Raw genomic sequence first — 20,377 nt, 5'->3', positions numbered from 1 at the left:
TGTCAGCCTGTCCATCACCACTGCAAACAAGAAGGGGCTCGGAGCTGATCCCTGATGGAGTCCCACCTCCACCTTGAACCTCTCTGTTACCCCTACAGCACACCGTACCAGTGTCTCACAGCGAGCATACATGTCCTGCACCAGTTTAACATACTTCTCTGACATGTCCTGCACCCGTTTAACATACTTCTCTGAGTTTAACCTACTTCTCTGTATTTTTTAATTTAGGATCGGTATCAGAATTGCTTTACTCACCAAGTCATTTTGCAATGACAAGAAATTTGTTTTGGTTGACGGTGCCTAACAGACAACATGTAACAGGCATTGAATAAGTGAAATATAAAGTGAGATCAGGGTGATCGTGGTTGGTTGTGCAAAGCAGTGCAAGGTAGTACGTTGGACCGGGGCATTCTTGATGAGGCAGGTTGCCGATGGGAAGAAACCGTTTTTGTGGTGGTGGTATTATAAATCTGAAAATATAGCAAATATATAAATCTTGAAATGCCACTGATTAAATAAATACTAAAACGCCTCCAACCTTAGAGCCCTTCAGGAACGTCGCTGCAGAGAAAGCCAATGCGGCTTCAGCATCACAAGAGAACCGACACAGGAGCGCCGCTGTGAAACAAAGGATGTTTTCATCGGGTCGACAGCCGGCCGCCGGCTTGCCGAGCAACTGTTATCCAGAGGGATACCGGTCGGCAAATATCTATAATATAATAATCTCTATATTAGAGGAAGTGTAGGTTTGATTGGAAAGTCCTCAGGTCCTAGAGGAACAATTCAAATCAATAATTCACCTCCGAAAAGCAAAAAACGGAAAAAAAAAAGCCTCTGAACTTCAAAAAAATGGAGTGATCATGACATCTGTGGTCATTAACCCACCGCATTGTCCTTGACTCCGGCTGCGAACGCCTGCGAGAATCTCTGTTTTGGCTCCGGCGAAGCCAAGAGCGGTCGGGGCAGCAGCCCTGTTTTTGTTGGCGCTTTCCCACCGTTGGCAGATTGAACGGAACCGGCTGTGTGATTCATCACCAGCTCGCAGCCCCGGGACAAGGCACTTGCCGTGGTGCGTAGAAGTAGCTGTGTGTTCGCGTGCGCCAAAAGCAGTGGCTCAATTCGATGCCCCTGTTCATTGTGAGTCAGTAACACACACACACACACATATACGCATACAGGGCGTAGCCTATCTGGCCTCGTCCAAGCGTTTCGTTAGCTTACAGCGTGGCTTGGAAATCAGAATTTAAGAACAGACGCTGGCGAACGAAAGGATTTAAAAATCGGGACGCACCGGAAGTCGGGAAAACCAAACAGGGAGGCAGACGTTCAAAAAAGCGACACCCGAGCTCAGATAAGGATCGGCTCGGGTGTTTTTTTTTTGTAGAAATGACCGCTCCTCATCAGCATATGCTTTTTATTTCACTGCACTCCGGTGATAAATGAATTAATATGGATGGGAGGCAGCAACACGGCCTTTGTGCTGGCAAACCAGCGGTTTTATGGAACATTTAATACCTGTTTCACCTTATTTGCTCTCTTAGGAACAACCCACTTGGGTGAGTGTATAATATCATGTTGGTAGCACTTGTGTGAGAGGGGGTTTTCGCAGTCTTCGCTGACGGGGGGAAGTAAATTTCGAGAGCTGATTTATTTTTTATTTTTTTTTAGTCGCAGAAACTTGTCCTCTTCTGAAATGTGTCTCAGCGGCAGCGGGCGCCGCATGTCTCGGGCCGTGACGGATAGAGGGAGGCGAAGGAATTAATAAAACCCAATAAAAGTACCGTTTTGTGTGAAAGCAAAAAGCATTTAGGAATGAGGACGCACTGAATTACTGACAAAAACATGCATTTTTGGACAATCCTGATTTGGGTAGTGATGAGAAAAGCTTCCTTTTGAGGTTTTCATCATCATACTCTTTAACGCCGGTTGTCACTTCCATGCAGACTTCACAAAACATTTGTCTTGAAATATCCTTTTATTAATTATTAGACTGGAAATGTCACATTTTTTGGGGGGGGGGGTTCACGTGAACGGTTACTCAAACGCCATTCGCGAAGCATTACCGATGGAGCCTTTCCCCGCTAATCTACCGCCTCACCTGTTCCATCCGCGGCACAATTTTAGCTCTTCTTTCAGCTCATTAAATTGCCCTGGATGCAATTTAAATTAAACGTCCGGAAATTGAGGACCGATCTGAAGCCGCTTGGATGAAATATGTCGAGAAATGATCGCAGGTCAAAGGAAATTAGCACGAAGCGAAGCTATCAGCGGCTCTCGTTCGCTTACGAGCATTTCAGAAGAACTTCCGCCCCCCGCGTCCCGCCCCCGCCGTGTTCTTTGGAAAACTTTAGTCGTCGCCATCTTTGGCTGGCTTCACGCGCAACATCCGGTGATACAGTCATGCCGAACGCCCCGAGGGACGCCGGGCACGGAGAGAGTCTGGCTAGGTTCGGCGTCACAGCCTGCCAAGTGTGTGACCTGGCCTGGCTGATAAAGAGCCGCGCTTCATCACTGCTGAAACGGAGCAACAAATTCCCTAATTAGAATGTCAAGAGCCTCGCCTTGGCTCCCATTTTCGACCGGCAGCACCATCTGTATCCCTGCCACACGGTCCTACGCAGCCACATTAATTTTAACTGTATCGTCCCGCCCGCGGAGCCCTCGCAGATCTTTAACGTCGTAACCGGAGGGGGCATTTGGCGAAAAACCGGTCTTGAATCAGGGAAGCGTCGCATCCGCGCCCGAATCTCCTCCTCGACGATCGCCGCTCTTCTTTCAGCAACGTCCAAATTTCAAGCGACCGTGTTGCCGATGCTCCTGAAGCGAGCGCAAGAGTTCCTGATTAACGGTGATTAACGAACTCCTCCGTTTTGCTCCCGATAACCCGGTTAGCTCCACCGCTATCGGCGCGCGCGCGCGAACCGGTTAATGTGATCCGGCGCCGCTTTCCTTGCCAACCGACGCGAAAGTCAGTTTTCACGCCAAAACAAAGCGAAAAACCAAACGTAGACTCCCAACAGCAATGGGAAAAAAAAAAAAAAAATTGCATTCATGCGTTGTCAAACCGTCCAGACCGCGGTTTAATTTCATTAGGCTACTCGGCGCCGGCTGGCTTCGGTGTCCGCGGCGGGCCGTCCTTGTAGCATGTGTAAAACACAATTTGGCAAACCAAATCAGATTTTAGCGGCACGGCCAATAGTCATTAGAGGCACTTCAGAGACGATTATCACGCTCAGATGTGAGACTCATTTTCCTGTTAATATGGAGGTTAGCCGGGGAGCTAAAGCCCAGCTCCATGAAGGGCACAATGACCAAAGCCCTGTCACCGCTCCCGCGATTGTTTCGTGAGTTTTGATCACAGAAAATTACCTTGCTTGTCACTGTGTGTGTATGTGTGTGTGGGGGGTGTGTGTGTGTGTGTGTGATTGCAGCCGCACGTCTTTGTGGAAATGTAATTGCATTGATAACAGTATCCTGCTTTGCATACTCAGTATTCACAAAATATTCTAATGTTTATATGCACAGATGCACACATTTTTCTTAATATGACTTCCTGTGCATATTCCTGCCGCGCCTTTTCATTTTTCTGTGTTGTTATTGTCGTGTGCGGCACATGCAATTAACGCTTATAAGCGTCTCTATTTCAAATTTGGCACCTTGGAAACCAAAATGTTGTATTAATAACGTTATCAGTGTCGGCCACTGTTCCGTTGTGGAAACGGAAGGAACTCGGACCCGGCAAGAAAAACCTCATTAAACCCCGTGAACACCTTTTCACGCCGTAATGTGAAAAAGGCAAAAAAGCAAAAGCGCACGCAGACATTAAGCGCAGTCCCGGCGAATTCCCCTTCTCATTGTCCTCGCCATATTAGCGCGAAACGGAGAAATTGCGAACGGGCGCCCACGCGGGCGTGGAAATGAATTTACTTCCTATTTGTCGTGTTTCTATTCAAATTCAGGTACTTGGCGTCCCCCGGGTTCATTTCCAATATCACGGCGGGTGGGGTGTGTGTGTGTGTGTGTGTGTGTGTGTGTGTTGGGGGGGGGTTATCAAGTCCAAGCCTCAGATCTCTCAGCGCCTCGACTAAACTTGAGCCTCAAAAGAGAATTCATATCATTTTCCCTCTTTATATGAACACCTGTATCTCTCCTTTGTCTGGTATTGATATTCATACCAAGCTATCCTTCAGAGGATATTGCTATTGTAGGCGCGCGGCTTGTCAGCACCGAGGGGGGAAATAACATCTTGTTGTGGTGGCGTATTGATGGGTAGAGATTGGGCGAGCTATTTACAAACAGCTTTTTATTCACCTGAAATTCAGTGAAGCGAATGTGAGTTTTCACATCCTCGCATAAAATGTTTTGATATCTCCCTTTAGGAAGGTGCATGAAATGATTCCTTTTAAAATTATACAAATCAGAAGCCGGTCATTGTGCGATAAGCAGAGCGTCAGCCGGAATGAATGGACAGGTGGAGGAGGGATTGATCGGGGAGGAGTTCCTCAGAGGGAGATGTTCTGGAGGTAAAGTCATCATGAGATGCTTTGGACTTGGACAGAAGAGGGAAGATCTGGGGAGAAGGAGGCGAGAGGAAGAGCAGACGGGAGGTTTATGGATGGAGGGAAAGAGGACAGGAAGGGTTAGATGGAGGCGGGCGATTGAAAGAACCTTCATAACTTTGAAATGTAATGCAGTCGCTGCAGTTTACTTTCTGATAAATCTCATGGCTGCAGCCGAAGAAGCCTCTGGGAAAGTGAATTTCCGCAAAGCAGAGATGTGATCATTTTGATGGTATTTACAGATATATTAACCCTCACTTAACCCTTTGTCAACCTCCCTTCGCTTTACTGGCATTTTTCTCTTTAGAAACATTGAAATAGACAGTTGCTGCCTCTGCTTTTTTTTTTTTTTGGTTGAACACGGTTTTATAAAACCGATCCGAATGGCGGTCCATTAAGCCGTCGATGTCGTCAGGATGTCGTCAGGATGTGTGCCTGCAATGGAGATCCTGTATTTTGATTATTTTATGAAATCAGTTTAAGTTAAATTTTACTTTATTTTTTAAGTTTTTTTTTCTTATTAGGCTAGAATGTGGCTGTTTTTTCCTGGGAAAAAAAAAAAAGGCAAATATTGCAAAAAAAAAATGCTAAAGAATGTTGAATCGCAAGAACTGAATTACAAAAACAATCTGCGAGGGCACAAAAGCCGAACCGTGAAGTAGCGAGGGTCCGCTGGAGTACAAAAAAACTTCTTCTCGAGTGACATTTTCACCTTTTTGAGCATCCAAGGAAAGAACCTACCGTATTTTCACGACCATAATGCGCACTGCACCAAAAGGCGTAGTCTCAGTTATGTGTGCCATTATTGTATTTAACACACACATAAGGCGCACCTGATTATAGGGCGCGGGTTTTATACACAATCCACGCCCACACTTTTCCCCCTCACGGTGTCCTCTACTACGTACGTCTTACAACGACAACAACACACACACAAGCATACAAGTATGCGTATTTAAAAGCAGAGCGGGAGCTCAACTGAGTTTGGTATTTACATTTTTCTTACCGGTAATCATCATCAATCGAACCCGTGGAAGTCCTCATCCTCTGTTTCTGATTTGAACATCTGCGCTAAATCTCCATCCAACATGCCGGGTTCACTTTCTTCACTGTCAGAGTCACTTTCCGTGCCGAGCGGCTCATCGGAAATGATGCCGGCTTTTGCGAAAGCTGGAACAACGGTGCCGGCGGACACGTTAGCCCGAGCATCTACAATCCATTCGCTGCCTTCCACTCTTTGTGAAACCGTGGTCTCCAAGAAGACTTTTCGTGCCCCGTTGCGCGTATGGCTACCGTGCTGGTGCCCTTCTTCTCCACAGTGACTCACCGGGATGTGGAAAGTGTTTGTCGGTGATGTTTTCAGGGTTGTTAAAACAACGATGTTCTGCATAACGCACACACCTGTTCTTTTATATACGATCAACGCACACACTTCCCCCTTTAACGTTCTCATGGTGTTCTCTACTACGTCCGCCTTACAACGACATCACACACACTGCACTATAGGGCGCGTGGCACATTTTGAAGAAAATCGAAGACTTTTATGTGCGCCTTATAGTCGTGAAAATGCGGTATGTTTGCTCAAAACGTCATGCCAGAATAAGTTTTTTGTAAATTATCTCAGTTTTGGAGCACTTTCTGGTGTGCCGATTTTTTTTTTTTTAAACCCTCTTTTTTTAAACCCTGGATCCAGCACCCGTCCCTAGCTGGACAGCGGATGTGCGTGTTTTTGTCCTTTTTCTAAAATCAAGAAATCAACTACATCCAAAGAAGTTCACCGACTTCCTTTCAATCTTCTGGACGTCAGGCGCTCAGATGATGCCGTAAAAAAATAAACATTGGATTTTCTTCAAACAGTTTCACTGTTAAGAACCCTCCCAGAGCCGTTAGCCTGAAGGACCTTTTATTCCAGCAGCATCTCTTTGTTAATTTACACACCATCTGCCCGTGCACGAGGGCGCAGGCTTTACATTTATTTTGATGTTCTATCATTCTGGAGCCATAAGGACCAGCCGGTCGCCTCCCGCCACATTTTCTCGCGGCGACGCGACCGTATATCGTGTGACGGTCAGCTGCGCGAGGCCAGAGCTGCGATGCACGGTCCGTCCCGTCCTCTCTTTCCGCCCAACATCGCCATGTTTGAGAGAGATCAGCGATAAATGCCCGGATTTTCACATTTAACCCCAAGGGGAGTTTCGCAGAGGATAATATTTATCACTTTTCACAATGTCTGAGTCATTTTTATTCGCGGATCACGCTTTTTTGCTCCTGCTTACGCCTGTCTCTGTTTTCACATTTAATGTTAGCTAGGTTTTGAAATCAATCCCAGTTGTTTTTTTTCTCTTGCATCTGTTTAGCATCATTTAGTTTTTCAAAATTTGAATATTCATGGACGCTAACACGGTGACTAAATAGACCCCTCAAACCGGAGCGTATACTTCCTAGAGTCGACACCGTGCATACGTTATTGCAGTTAGCAGATATACACCGATAATCTCACCTGCGAGGACCAGTATGGCTGCGACTGGACTCCCGCGCTGAACACGTAAAAAAATAAACACTCGCGTACAAAGCAAAGACAAGGACAGACCGCCGTTGCATGAAATTCGATCGTATAAGGACCGGATCTCACTCGGAGATTTCATACCTTCATTTTGTCGTCCGGCTGCGACCCGTCTGCAGGCGGAGGACAAGGTGCCGACGATTCTCTCGTCTTTCCGGGTTGCAGAGTTAGCAAACCTTTCAGCACATATGGAGTTAACCATTGAACTACGCGTAGCTGCCTGCTGCTCTGAATTATATATCTCACTCTGGCTCGCTCACATGGATGTACATGTGTGAGGAATAGTTTTCATGTCACGTATGAGGGCACCGGGCTCTTTTCCTCCGGCTGCTGACATAAACGTCAAACCCACATCCTGCATTGAGCCGCCGTGTTAGATGTCGAGTTGTGATCTCCCCCGCTTGAGTTCACGCGTGTACGCTTTTTTGCAAACCTTTATCTTGCGCTCTATTCTCTACGGCAGACGTTTCATTTTCATTACCTTTTTTTTTTTTCTTCTTCCCCAGCTCCATTCTTTCGCATCCATCTTTGTTCCTCCAATTATATGACAAAAGAAATCTCAACGCCCACATTTTTAATACTCAACACTTCATCAGTCTGCAACACAACACTGTACATTTATTAAATGCAACCCAGGTGTTTAAAGTGACGCGGTAACCCGATCTAGTTTTTAAGCGTGAAACACTAATTCCTCTCTCACATGCAAAGCCGTGCATTCGCTAATGCCATAGTCACTTATGGTGTTGACGGATAGACGCGTGTTTAGTCGCGTCTTTTCTCAAATAAGTCGTGTGGAACAGAGCATGTCCATAAGGAGTTCAAACTCTGCAGTCTGTATGCTAATGTTTCCACAAATAAGTGGGTCTGCAAACATTGGAAAACATCAGAGACAAAGTAAAGACTATTTCATGCTTACCTAATGATGTTGCAGAGGCACTAGCATGCTTAATAATTTAAATGTAGTTACTGTTAATGAATACAAGCTATTGCATTGACGCTTACAGCCAAGCGGCTCCTTGAACTTTCTTATTTGCTTGTAAGCCCGAAGCTGTTATGTCCATTTGTTGCATCTTGCAAATCCTCACCCGGATGGCTGGATAGCCTTATCAGGAATTTATAAACGTCTTGGCTTTATGTCGGTGGAGGTTCTCAGTCATCCAGGTCATGGCGAAGTCTTGTCGAAATCCTCTTGTCGTGGCGACGGGACTTGAGTTTCGAATATCACTGCCGGGGTTTTGGGCGGGTCCAGGTTATGGTGGCTTGTTGTGTAGATGCAAGAGTTGACGGGCAGAAGCTATGTTGTGCTAACGGAGTTGTCGTTCGTTGGAACAAAAAAGCAAGTTAGTGGGATTATCTGGATTGGAAGGTGAAAAAGTGAAGCTAAGCAAAGGAGTGAAACCTATTGGATCACATGATCTGTGGCTCATGCGGACGTCATGCTGGATCTGGCGTTGGGTCTTTCCTGGTTGCTGAAAGGGTGGAGATGGTACTGGTCTGTCCGTGCAAATCCGTCTTGGTATTGATGGCGTTGTTTGTTTGTGAAAAGTTGTGACACAATCTCTCAGAAATATAAATATAAGTCTCAGTACTGGGACTGTACCAAGATCTGCACGCACTGCGCACTAAAACCGTTAAAGTCCATTCAAGTCTTAATGGATTTGTCGTTCGTTGGAAACCGTTAAAGTTGCCATGTTGCTCTTTTGTTCCAATGAATGACACCGTAGACCCAAGTTTCGGCCCATCAACTCTTTAATTTACACAACAAGCCACCACGACCTAAACCAGCCCCAAAACTCTGGCAGTTATATGCAGAAACTTCCCACAGGTCATTAGACCTGAAGAAGCCTCTCGGATGAAGGCTGAAACATCTTCAAGCGAAGAAACTCAAGTCCGGTTGCCGAGACAGGAAGATTTTGAAAAGATTCTGGGCTTAAATGAATCAAAAATTACCTTAAAAGATCTTCTTTTTGTATTGACAGAAGAAGGAACACTATCATAAAACACCTTAAGCGCCTGTTGTAAAGTGAAAACAATCAAATCACAATGTGAATTCGTCAAACGGGGTAAAACTAAAGGGGGATAATGAAAACATTTAATTTTTTTGGCATTGTATTGACAGGAGGAGGAAGATTCAGTGTCCTTCCAAATAAAAGAAAGTCAGTTATTTTGCAGATGATGATGTTGTGTCTGACAGCCGCTCTGCACAAACGCTCCATATGTCTTCCCGCGAGGCGTCGCCATCCCTCTGGATTGTCCAGTTTCCCCTGTTCCCGTCCTGGTCCATCGGCCAAAACCCCTGCCGTCCTTTCACTTAACATCCAAAATCCGATTCTCCGTTTCAGACATGAGTTCCGAAAACCTGCGGACTTGTTTCCAAATCGTCAACGCCTACATATACTTGTCTGCAACAGAGTTCCTGCAGGTAAGATACCACGCGTGAAGGGATGAAGCTAAACATGTCGGCATCAGTTAAGAGTGCGCGCGTGCGTGTGTGTGTGTGTGTGTGTGTATTTCCAGAACTATGCCGAGTCGTTGTGTCGGTCCTTCTGTGAACTCCTCAAAGACATCACGAATGAGGGACAAGTCCAAGTGCTCAAGGTGAACACATTCACGAATCGTCTTTGTTTGCCGTTCCGTTGCTTCCTACCTCCTTCGAGCGATAAGTCATCGCCTCCGACCGTCGGGGAAGCAGGTGTTGCTTATTTTAGCTTCAGCGGCTAAACTATACGTTACTTAAAGGAGCTTCTTTCCTCTGCCCTCCCACGTCCCGCTCTTGTCTTCTCCTCCGATGGCCCATGACTTACTCTTTCCTGCCTCCACACACCTTCTCCGGCTCTGCTCTTCCTCTCCTTCTTGCTTTCATGCCCCTCCCCCGTTTGACCGTCCTCCATCTCGCCGTGTCTTTTCGCAGGTGGTAGAAATAGCCTTAAAGGTTAGCCCCGTGCTCGGAGCCCACATGTTCCAGCCCCTGCTGCCAGCCATCTTCAGAGGTATCGTGGACGGCGAGGTGAGTTTGAACTCGATCCGCAGCTCGAGCTGCACAAAACAACAAACGCCATTTGCAACCCGTGGCGCGTTTTCCGCTCCGTCACGCTTCCCACTTTACGTCCTCCAGATGTTGCTCTGTTCTGATGATAAGGTAGCATTTATTGATCACGCCGCTCTTTTAAAGGTCACGTGCAGCGTTTACGGGATTCACCTGTGCTCTGCCCAATAAAATGCAAGGGAAAGAAATCCTTTGACTTTATATTTTTATTTTCTTTGCAGAGATACCCCGTGGTAATGTCCACCTACCTGGGAATCATGGGACGCATTCTTCTCCAGAACTCCAGCTTCTTCTCCTCTCTGCTCACCCGGATGGCCTCCGAGTGTGGCCAGGAGGTGGGACCTTCCGTCTCTCTTGACTTTTGTCTCGCCGGCGGTCTCTTTGAAGACACGGCGGCGAGGAATCTTTTTAAAAGCGAAAATCGCACCCTAGCGGAGTGGAAAGTGAATTAGCCACGGAGTTGCAAACGGTTGCGTGTTTTTTCCCCGGCCGTACAGTTTTAAGACACCCGACCCGACCCGACCGCCGCTGTTTCTGTGAAATTGTTGTTTTTGCCCGAACCCCGAGGGGGAAACGCTCTTGCCGTCTGTTGATATTCAACCGTGGTCTTCATAATGAAAGCCGTGAACAAACCGTTTGAAGTAAGCCGTCGATCCGCCACGCCCGTGAATTGTCTCGGGGATTGACGCGCGGCGCCGCCGCCGAACCTCATGTTTACTGCCCTTTTATTCTAAAACACACTTCCTGTATTCTACCCCCGCTCGAAAGCAACTTCCCGGGATCAAAACGTCACCGTTTCTCTTTTTATGCGTCCGTGTTTTCATCTCTCCGCCCCGCCAGGTGGACCAGTTGTTAGGCGGCGTGATCGAGATGTGGGTCGACCGCATGGACAACATCACTCAGCCCGAGAGGAGGAAGCTGTCGTCGCTGGCTTTGCTCTCCCTCTTGCCGTCCGACAACAGGTAAGCGGCAGCCATCATTCATTTATCTGCCACAGCGGCGGCTCGGAGTGGAACGCAAGCCTAGCGTGGGAGGATGAGGAATTCTGGACGTTTCATCGAATGCAAATGAGCGGTTCGCTTTTTTTCGGAAAAGGCCTCGGACGCAACTGGTTATCTTTATTATTGGTAGCTTATCCGTCGGCGGTGTTTCTTTTAAGCGGAAATCAGGAAACCGTGCGTCTCCACATGAAAAGCTGACGCTTAAAGGAACGGCTCTTCTCGGCGGATACTTGCGCTTGAGTAAAGTTTTAGAATTTCGATGGCAAACTTCCGTTGAGATCTCCGCGTCCGATTGTCCCGTCCGATACGTGGATTATCGGGATTTTTGGGCGTCGCGTCGCCGATACCATCGTCCCACGCAGACAAGCGTGTAATTCTGGGTCGAGATCGGCGATCCAGTCTGGCAGCCTTGTCTGTTTGATGTCTGCAACGACTGCGCCGTGTTAAATCCCGACCAGAATTTAAAGGGGCTCACACACTGTTTGTAACTGCTGCGTAATTTATGGCCTCCGGGTGTTTCCTCGGTCCGACTGAAGAACAATCAAATGATGACTTCAAAGTTGACTCGTCCGGCATGAAGACATGCAGTATTTTATACCACGAAAAAGACAGTAAGAAATAAGTACTTTGGGATTTTTAACCATCAATATCTGGAAATCTTAAAAGATGAGATAAAAGTGTAAAAGTGTTAAAGTTATAATGTCAAAAAATAAAAACGTAAATTTAAAAATAAATGGGCAGACAGAATTTAGCAAGACATCCACAAATAAATAGACTGCAGCAACAACGATATTGGACAACATGGAGGAACAGGAAGGGTGAAAAATACACAACCAGAACTAAACAGCAATATAAAGAGAGTAAAAAAAAAATAGTAGAAATAATTTCGTAATAAATCATCTTAGCGGAGCTCACCCTATTTATGAAGTTAAATGAAATTGAAATATTTATTAATTCGCTTTCTAACTAATTTTATGACGACATTTTAAAGATGTATTTTGACCCTGAACTGTCATTTGTTTAGAACTCAGTTGATAGTATTTTGGATTTCACGCTAACCGGCAGACCAACGAGCCGTCCTGGTATGTTTTTCTTACCCTGAAGTCATGAAGAAGTTAGATTTATCATCTATTTCAGCCAAGATTCACATCTCCAAATTAAATCCAATTTTTTTTTTTGACTTTTGAGGAAGCACTTGAATGGTTGGACACAGAGAGACCAAGGATATTGATATTGACAATTTTCGAACCCTTTGTAAACAAGGAATGGTTCCTATCATAATTTCAAAATTTACACTACTTTCAAATATGTATATGTGTGTGTGTGTGTTTTATGAATCTATTTACTCAAAGAACAGTATTAACATTGCTTTATCTACAACTTAATTTAACTATAATATGATAAAACTAATATAATTTATCTTTAACCCTTTTAACACCTGGCCTCTGCTCTGATCCCTCGCTCATGCCGAACAACTGAAACCAAAACAGAACTAAGATAATATTCGGATGTATCTAATTTGTCGTCCTTTCCACAAAAAAAAAAAAAAAAAAACGCATCGGCACCTTTATGTTTTTGTGGCCATTGACGGAATGGCGTGTTGCTCGGATGCCAGAGCCGGATATTTCTTTTGTTTTCAGGCGACTATTGTCTCCCCCCACACACACACACACACACTTGAAAGGTCAGATCACCCAGCAGTCAAAACATGTTTATCCTCCTGCGTGGAGAGCCGCTTATCCATCCAGATCATTTAGGAGTGTGTCGCTGAATTGTTGGGACTTTTTTGGTCGCTAGAGCAAAATAGCGTTTCTGGTTTGGGTTGAGTCTCTGTAGAATCCCGTCTCTTGTACTCGCCCCCTCGTCGAATGTCGCTTTTTTTTTTTAAATGTCTTTTTGCGGAAAATTGCCACAGTTGTTTTGCTTTGTAATGTAAAAAAAAAAAGGAAATAAATATGAATATAAATATGTGTAGAAAGGCAGAAGACAGGAGATAGCAAGACAAAGAAATAATAATAATTAAAAAAAAAAATCCACAAATAGACAGCAGACAACAACAACATCAGGGATGACAGTGGGCAACATCAAGGAACAGTGAGGGTGAAAAATACACAACTAGAACTAAACAACAATATGAATAGAGTGACAAAAATAAGTAGCAATGAATAAACAAGGGACAAACAAGGATAAGAGAGACAACAGAGGTGTGGTAGTGAGATTGTGGAAGGAAAACCTTTATTTTTTTTACTTTGAATTGGACACATACTGGTAACATCCACAAGTTCAAACTGGAAACGCTTTTTCCTAACAGTGCCTGTAACACGGCTGACGAAAAAGATGAATAATAAATAACACAAGGAAAAGTCCATCCATCCATCCATCCCTTTTTTTTTCCCTACTTTGTCCTACTCCAGCCGATCGCTATCTTGGCCCCAAATAAATCCATAAACTAGCATGTGCGGAAAAAATAGCGGCTTATAGTCCTGAAATTACGGAAATGATAATAATGATAAGAAGAAGAACATGCAAGATTAATACAAACATAAAGGTGATGAGTCAAAGACATCCACATCTTCGACATCACATGTATGGAGTGTGTAGTTTTCAATAATTAATCGATCACCTCGTATTCATACATCTCCCCGTTACCGGAATATTCCCCCGGGTAACGTAGCTTGCATGTAACACATCCTGCACGCAGCCACCAAATCAAGCACGTGTTCTGCACTCAGGGTTCACATCCAGAGCACTCCGGCTATTTATTCAATCACCGACGCTGATTTGAAATCCATTTGCAACAAGTTCCGTTCGAGTATATGCATTATGTATCTTTGTATATTTTTTTTGTTTTTTTTATAAATGCAGTCATAGGGGGAGTCGGCGAGTCGACAGGTAATTTGTCAGCATCACTGAACACAGAGGAGAAAGTGTGAAATTATGGGCAAAGTGGTCAACTCGCTTGGATTTCCTGTTTTTTTTTTTTTTGTTTTTAAAAGCCTTTACAGGTCATTGTGCCGGCCTCCATTTGGAGAACACACCGTTTGGCGCTTCCACAAAGTATTCCGAGGGTAGTTTGTCTTTGTGCGCAGCTTTTGAGAGTCCGGTCATGTTTACACTCACGTGAATTTGAATAGCTTGTACCCGCCGGCGGCTAATTGGCCATTAGAAAGTAACGACAGACGGGAGAGTGATGTCCAGACGTGCGGATTGCGATCTTTAATTCAATGGTGCCGGGCGATCGTGGCTACACCGCCGACGTGGGGGGGAAGGGAACGACTCTTAATGTGATTTAATTATTTAGCCACTGACGTCTGCCAGATCACCCGCCCTCTGTCGTAAACAGCAAATTGAACAAGACGTTAGCAATTTGCGCTCGTTGCTTCAGTCCAAAGAGCTAAATGGGAGGGTACCGCTAGTACTCCCTCGGTATACTGTATCTGTACTATATATCCCACATCGAGTGTAGATATTTGAAACAATTTGAATCCTCAGGTCAGAGCTGATGATCTTAATTCTATGCCGAAAGATGTCTGAAATCCCCTTTGATATGTTTTTTAATGAAATATACATCCCCTTTTGTTTACAACTAATCGGCATGACTGTAGACTGCGTGCCGGCTAAAGTGACACGTTTCTTTTTAAAACGATTGCGCGTTACCATAGTTACCATAGTTAACTCGTTAATCCGGCTGGTTGCAATTACAAACAGGTCACCCGATTTAACGGACTATAAGCCGCTACGTTTTCCACGCGCTTTGAACACTGTGACTTCCGCCAAAACGTTTAGCCTCGTCACATTGGACCGACGAAATTACCGTCAAATTCCGAGCCCGTTCAATCCCGACACCGAAGAAGACGACGTTGATGGTTTTAATGTGCAGGAGGAAGACCAAGATAGCCGTCAGCTGGAGTAGGACACACCGGGGATAGAAAATGGATGGATGGATGGATGGATGGACTTTTGCTTGCGTTATTTATTCTTCATTTTTTCATCAGCCGTGTTAGAGGCACCGTTCGGAGAAAAAAAAAAAAAACATTTCCAGTGGATGTTTCTGGTACGTACCTAAAAGTTTAAAGTAATGTTTCTGTGTAAATATCTCATGTTCCACTGTGGACACCTGATTTATTGATTTCTTCCGGATATCACAGTCCTGTAATTTCTGGACTATTGAGCGCACCTCCATATAAGCCGCACCGGCTAGCTGATCGCTATCTTGGGCTCCTCCTGTGCACTGAAACCGTCAATGTCTTCTTCGGTGTCGGAGTTGAACAGCCGCAGAATTTCCCAGTCATTTCATTGGTCCGATATGACGAGGTTTAATGTTTTAGCGGCGTGAAGCTCGTTAGCCCCCCCAAACAAAAAATCCATGCATTAGCTGCGTTGTTGTTTAAGCCGTAGTGTTCAAAAAGTGTGGAAAAAATTGGCGGCTTATCGTCCGGAATTAACGGTACGTACCTTGAAGGCTATGCAGAATGCTTGTATGCTCGTTGCGTACCTGCTGCAGAATCTATGCGGTATTTCTTGTATGTCGCAGTCCTCCTGGCCCAACAACACGAGCTGATATCAATGCAATGCGAGCCATAACCAAGAAGCAATCGCTCTCCCTCCACGTCTGCGCTTCTCATTCCTAATGACAAGGAAAACACAGTTGTCTTCTTATCCTCTGAAAGGAAACGTCCAATGATCCATCATTGGCTGCTGCTGCTGCTGCTGCTGCTCCTCTCCAACCATGAAATTGTCTATGCATAGCATCTTGACCGCCATCTATCCATCATGATGTTTCGCCGTGTTTCTTTTCAGGGTTGCAACGCGTCCCGATCAATTACGGTGTGGTTTCTAACCAGGTGTGCATCTTCTGTGTTTGTCAGTGTCATCCAGGACAAGTTCTGTGGCATCGTCAACATCTGCGTGGAGGCGCTGCACGACGTGATGACAGAAGATCCTGAAACGGCCACCTTCAAAGAGTAAATATGCATTTTTTTTATTTTATTTTTTTATATACCGTAATAATTTCCTACTAATTCAATCGGCAACTCCCGCTTGGAATAAAACGGAGGTGGACGTGAAGCCGTGGCTCAGTCGTTGTGTTTGGTAAGTCAAACGGGGTTTTGGATTAGTGGGAAAACAGTTCAACATCAGGCCAAAAAAGCGGCGGCCCCGGACAGCAGAGGTTTTCCTCGCTCTGCCAGCTTTGTGAGGAAAATAATTACTCACTGTGGGAGGGGAAGGAGCGGCGCCCCTTTGACACAGAGCCCGCCGCTCCCGGCGTCCCAGGGCCGTGATGTTTACGCTGCCGTGGACGGCGCACGGCGAGCAGGAAGCTCCGTCCGAGCGCGCAAGCAGGCACGTTCATCTTCCCGATCTACACAAACGAAAGAATCCGAGAGACAGTTTTCTCTTATCCCTGGCGTGAATGCGTTGTTGCGTTGTTTTTTTTTTTTCATTCAAGTTACATTTTGACTTGACAGCACTTCTGATACTCAAAGCTTCCAGACGGCAAGCCAGTTTTCAGCTTACTCAGGAGTCAAGTACGGCACTGTTCCCATGGAAACCGAACCGACCATCCCGATTGTCTCAAGGCTCCGCCCCTCCACGGGAGCGGACGTACTAAAATGTATTTCCATCGCCGTCGCACGAGGTGCGAGCCGAGTGGCTCCGAAGTGGCCGATGCGGAGGAGGGACGCTCGTCGGCTTCGCGCGATCCGTCAATCACAATCATGTCAGAGTATTTATCGGCCCCGGGGCGCCATTTTGCCGGCGTCCATGATGTAAACAAACACTTGAGTGAAGCCGTATCCAGCCGGGGGGGCCGCGGCGTCTTTTTATTTTGATTTCATCGGCGGTCGGCAATCAGCTCTTGGGTGCATTACCACCGCCCTCTGATCTGGAGTGAGGAGCAAAGCTTTTACCGCCCTCTTAAGCAGGCGCAGCAATTCCCATAGTAGCTTCAATAATTTATTTGCAAATTATTCCGCTGACCCCCAAGCTGAGGCTCACAGAACCCCGGGGGGCTCCGGTTCGCGCACGGCGGTTTTTAGATAGCAAATACGCGTCCGTGCTGCAATATCATTTCGCAAAATAAAATGCCATACAAAGTGTTTGATGATTTGGTTTTATCAAAACACGCTGTGACACAAAACGCTGCTTAGTGCGTAATAATACGGTTCGCTGTTTAACCTGATTTGATTCTTGCTGGGAAATGGATGAGCCACAGCTTAACTACCGCACTATCAAATCAGAATCAGAAAAACTTTATTTGTCCCATGGCATCAAAATTGTGAACACCAAGAATAAAATAAAAAAAATTAAAAGGAGAATTTTTATATATATATATATATATATATATATATATATAAAAATTCTCCTTTTAATTTCATTTAATACATATATATATAATATAAATATATTTTATATACATATATTATTATATATAAAATATTTAATTTTATATATATGTATAAAAGACTTCTATATATGTATATGTATGTATGTGTATATGTGTGTGTATAAAAGAGAATTCTATATATGTATATACTATATATAATGATATATATAATAGTATGATATATTTATATACATGTATAATATATATATATAATATATGTTATATATTTTATGTATATATATATATAAATTACGATACAAAATTGTGCAAATTGTAGTTACGCTCACTCTACATTTATATAATAAATATATCACGAGTGGCATTAATTGCACTCTCAACACTTTACTGAAAGTGCTTTTTTTTAAATAAGTTGCAGAACTTGCTCCAGCTAGGTAAGAAAAACAAGGGATAATTTCTCAGTAATGTATGGTATTTCTTTTTTTTTTTTTTTTCTTTTTTTCTGCATTCGTTTGTTTGGCCATCGCACATAAAAAAAATAATAACACCCTGATGTGGAACAAGGTATAGCATTCTTCCAACCACATCCTGAATTAAATATACGCTGTAATATCTGTATCAGGATATGAAACTGCTGACAGAAGACCCAGAGTTTCTTTATAGAAATTCTTATCACGAATAATGACTCACCAAGTCCAGAATTGTGACATTGAAGACCCCACCACCATATCTCGCCTCACCATGAGGATTAGTGGACCTGGAATATGGACTGAGGACATAGGTTTCCTCTTGTGATTTCCTCTGCATGCAGATGAATCAGTAGTGCACACTAGGCAGAGTTTATATGAAAGTGGGGATGAGGATGTGTGTGTGTGTGTGCGCGCGCGCCTGTGTGTCCACGCTTTTTATTCTGAATGTCCTTATACGTTGCAGCCTTATGCATTTTTATTAATACTGAGTTTAAATTTGCAGCTGCATGCTGATGAGCCATTTCGAGGAGCCCAAGCTAAGTGATGATGAAGAGCCGCCGACTGAGCAGGACAAGAGGAAGAAACTTGTGAGTCAAACAAAGCTTACAAACACGCACACACTCGCGCACAATTGCCAGCACTCGACTTCAAACATTCGCATCCCCACGATCCGCTCTCATTTCGACAAATAGCTTCAATAATGTCGAGCTTTGTGCTCAGGTTGTTGTGGTGTTCTCCTCCCCGCCCTATGATCACAAAAACAGGCTTCTACGCTCGCGGTATGCTTTATGTCACGCCTGTAGCGAAATCATAAAATCACTCCTCTGAAATAAAGCCGTGTGATAAATAAGAAATGGCACCCATGAAAACGCGTGTTCTGTGTTTGACTTCCTATCACGATCAAGTTGATGCCACTTTTTCGCAGCCCGTTTAATCACTTTATGCACAGACTAAATGCACGTCTAAACCTAACTCGATGCATTGATCCTGTTTATGCAACATGGATATCTGCTTTTCCTGTGTCATTATTGCCTTGAACATCAGGGAAAGCACAGAAAAACAAAACGGTAACACATCATGACTTTGCAAGAAGCATTGTTTCATTATAATACCGAGGTCTGAGTTTTCCCCCGAAATGACTCCCCAAACAAAAATATTTCCACGCAAGGGTAATTTAGTTGCTGTGCAAAGGAAGAAACGCAGCATCTGTTTTCTGGTATGATTTTGTGTGAACGTGTGTGTGTGTGTGTGTGTTTCCGTGCCAGTCTGTTTGTGTTCGGCGCTATCCAAGTGCACTTATCACCTCATCCCAGACCCCGACTTTGTGCCTCGGGGGAACAGAGGAGACTTTAAAAGTCCCACCTCTCTCTGCTGGCTCCTGCGCGTGGATGTGTGTGTGAGGACGTGCACGTGACGGGCGTTCCCTGTGTGAGACACTTGGAAGGGAAAGTTAATGAAGGAAGAGACCGGTGACGTTCTTGCTGGTTTAACTCTGACTTTCTTGCAGCCTCTTTCTCGCTCAATTTATGTTCTTTAAAAAAATGTATTATTTGCTCATCTGAAAGAGACACGTCTATCCTCCCCCCCCCCTCCGCATATACTGGTTGTAAATAATAGTTTTAAAGCTTTATGCACAAATTCAAAAACAGATTGTTTTTCTTTTCCCTCCCCATCATTTGTATCACTCAGAATTGCCCAAAAAGATATATCATCATCTGTGCCGTCAAATGCATTGTTCCTTCTCAGCTAGCCTAGCATCCCGCTAGCATTTTTCCTTTTGTCGCTTCTGTTCATTCGCCTTATTCTCTGCAAGTCGGCCGGTATCTCCCTGAGAGAACGGGCTGCGCGGCTCCGGCCCGTCGAGGTAAACCCGCAGTCGGAGCAAGCAAAAGAAAGTTTGAAAAACCCCATTTAATTTGCGATTTTTGCACGATTCAAGGGGTTTAACCTTCAACCTGTTGGAGGATTACTGGTTTCATAATGTGGTGATAGAACTTGAAGGACTTCCATCCCCTGGGTGTCACACTGTGTTTTGAGCAGGCTGTCAATGCCCTGCCTGCACCCTGTCAGCTGGCGTCACCTCGCATGACGCTGGCTTTTGAAATCATTTTTGATTTATAAAATCCCTTTTTTTTTCTCTTTTTTTCCATGTTTAACAATAATGACCCTCGAGTCGTGAGAGTAGGTTTGCCAAGGTCGTATCGTCCGTCCGACCATTTCATCATCTGAGTTTGAATGAAGCGCGCCGCTGGAAGGATATCACCGAAAACAAATAACTGGAAATACGCGGTAAACAAATATGAACCGGCTGATAAAATATTTTTGCTCGGAGAAAATGCGTGTCGGAAATAAATAACAGAGTCACGGCTGAGTGCGGGGTCAGCTGATTCTGGGA

At 44.7% G+C, this 20,377-nt stretch overlaps 1 protein-coding gene across 2 annotated transcripts in view; it reads left to right on the top strand.

Moving 5' to 3' along the window:
* ipo11 (importin 11) overlaps nucleotides 1-20,377 on the top strand; it is a 100,368-nt gene that overhangs the window by 53,745 nt on the left and 26,246 nt on the right. For both annotated transcript variants that reach the window (XM_086173423.1, XM_086173424.1), the window contains 7 exons: nucleotides 9,465-9,544; nucleotides 9,640-9,720; nucleotides 10,034-10,129; nucleotides 10,390-10,503; nucleotides 11,009-11,130; nucleotides 16,038-16,133; nucleotides 18,485-18,569. In XM_086173423.1, the coding sequence (XP_086029549.1) occupies nucleotides 9,465-9,544; nucleotides 9,640-9,720; nucleotides 10,034-10,129; nucleotides 10,390-10,503; nucleotides 11,009-11,130; nucleotides 16,038-16,133; nucleotides 18,485-18,569 (674 nt within the window). The remainder of the gene's footprint in view (nucleotides 1-9,464; nucleotides 9,545-9,639; nucleotides 9,721-10,033; nucleotides 10,130-10,389; nucleotides 10,504-11,008; nucleotides 11,131-16,037; nucleotides 16,134-18,484; nucleotides 18,570-20,377) is intronic.

The sequence above is a fragment of the Fistularia commersonii genome, chromosome 26 (genome assembly GCF_037954325.1).
Source record: "Fistularia commersonii isolate RoL2024-O1a breed Wild chromosome 26, RoL_Fcom_v1.0, whole genome shotgun sequence".
In the NCBI taxonomy this organism is placed as follows: domain Eukaryota; kingdom Metazoa; phylum Chordata; class Actinopteri; order Syngnathiformes; family Fistulariidae; genus Fistularia; species Fistularia commersonii.
This window is presented reverse-complemented; position numbering and strand designations above follow the sequence as displayed.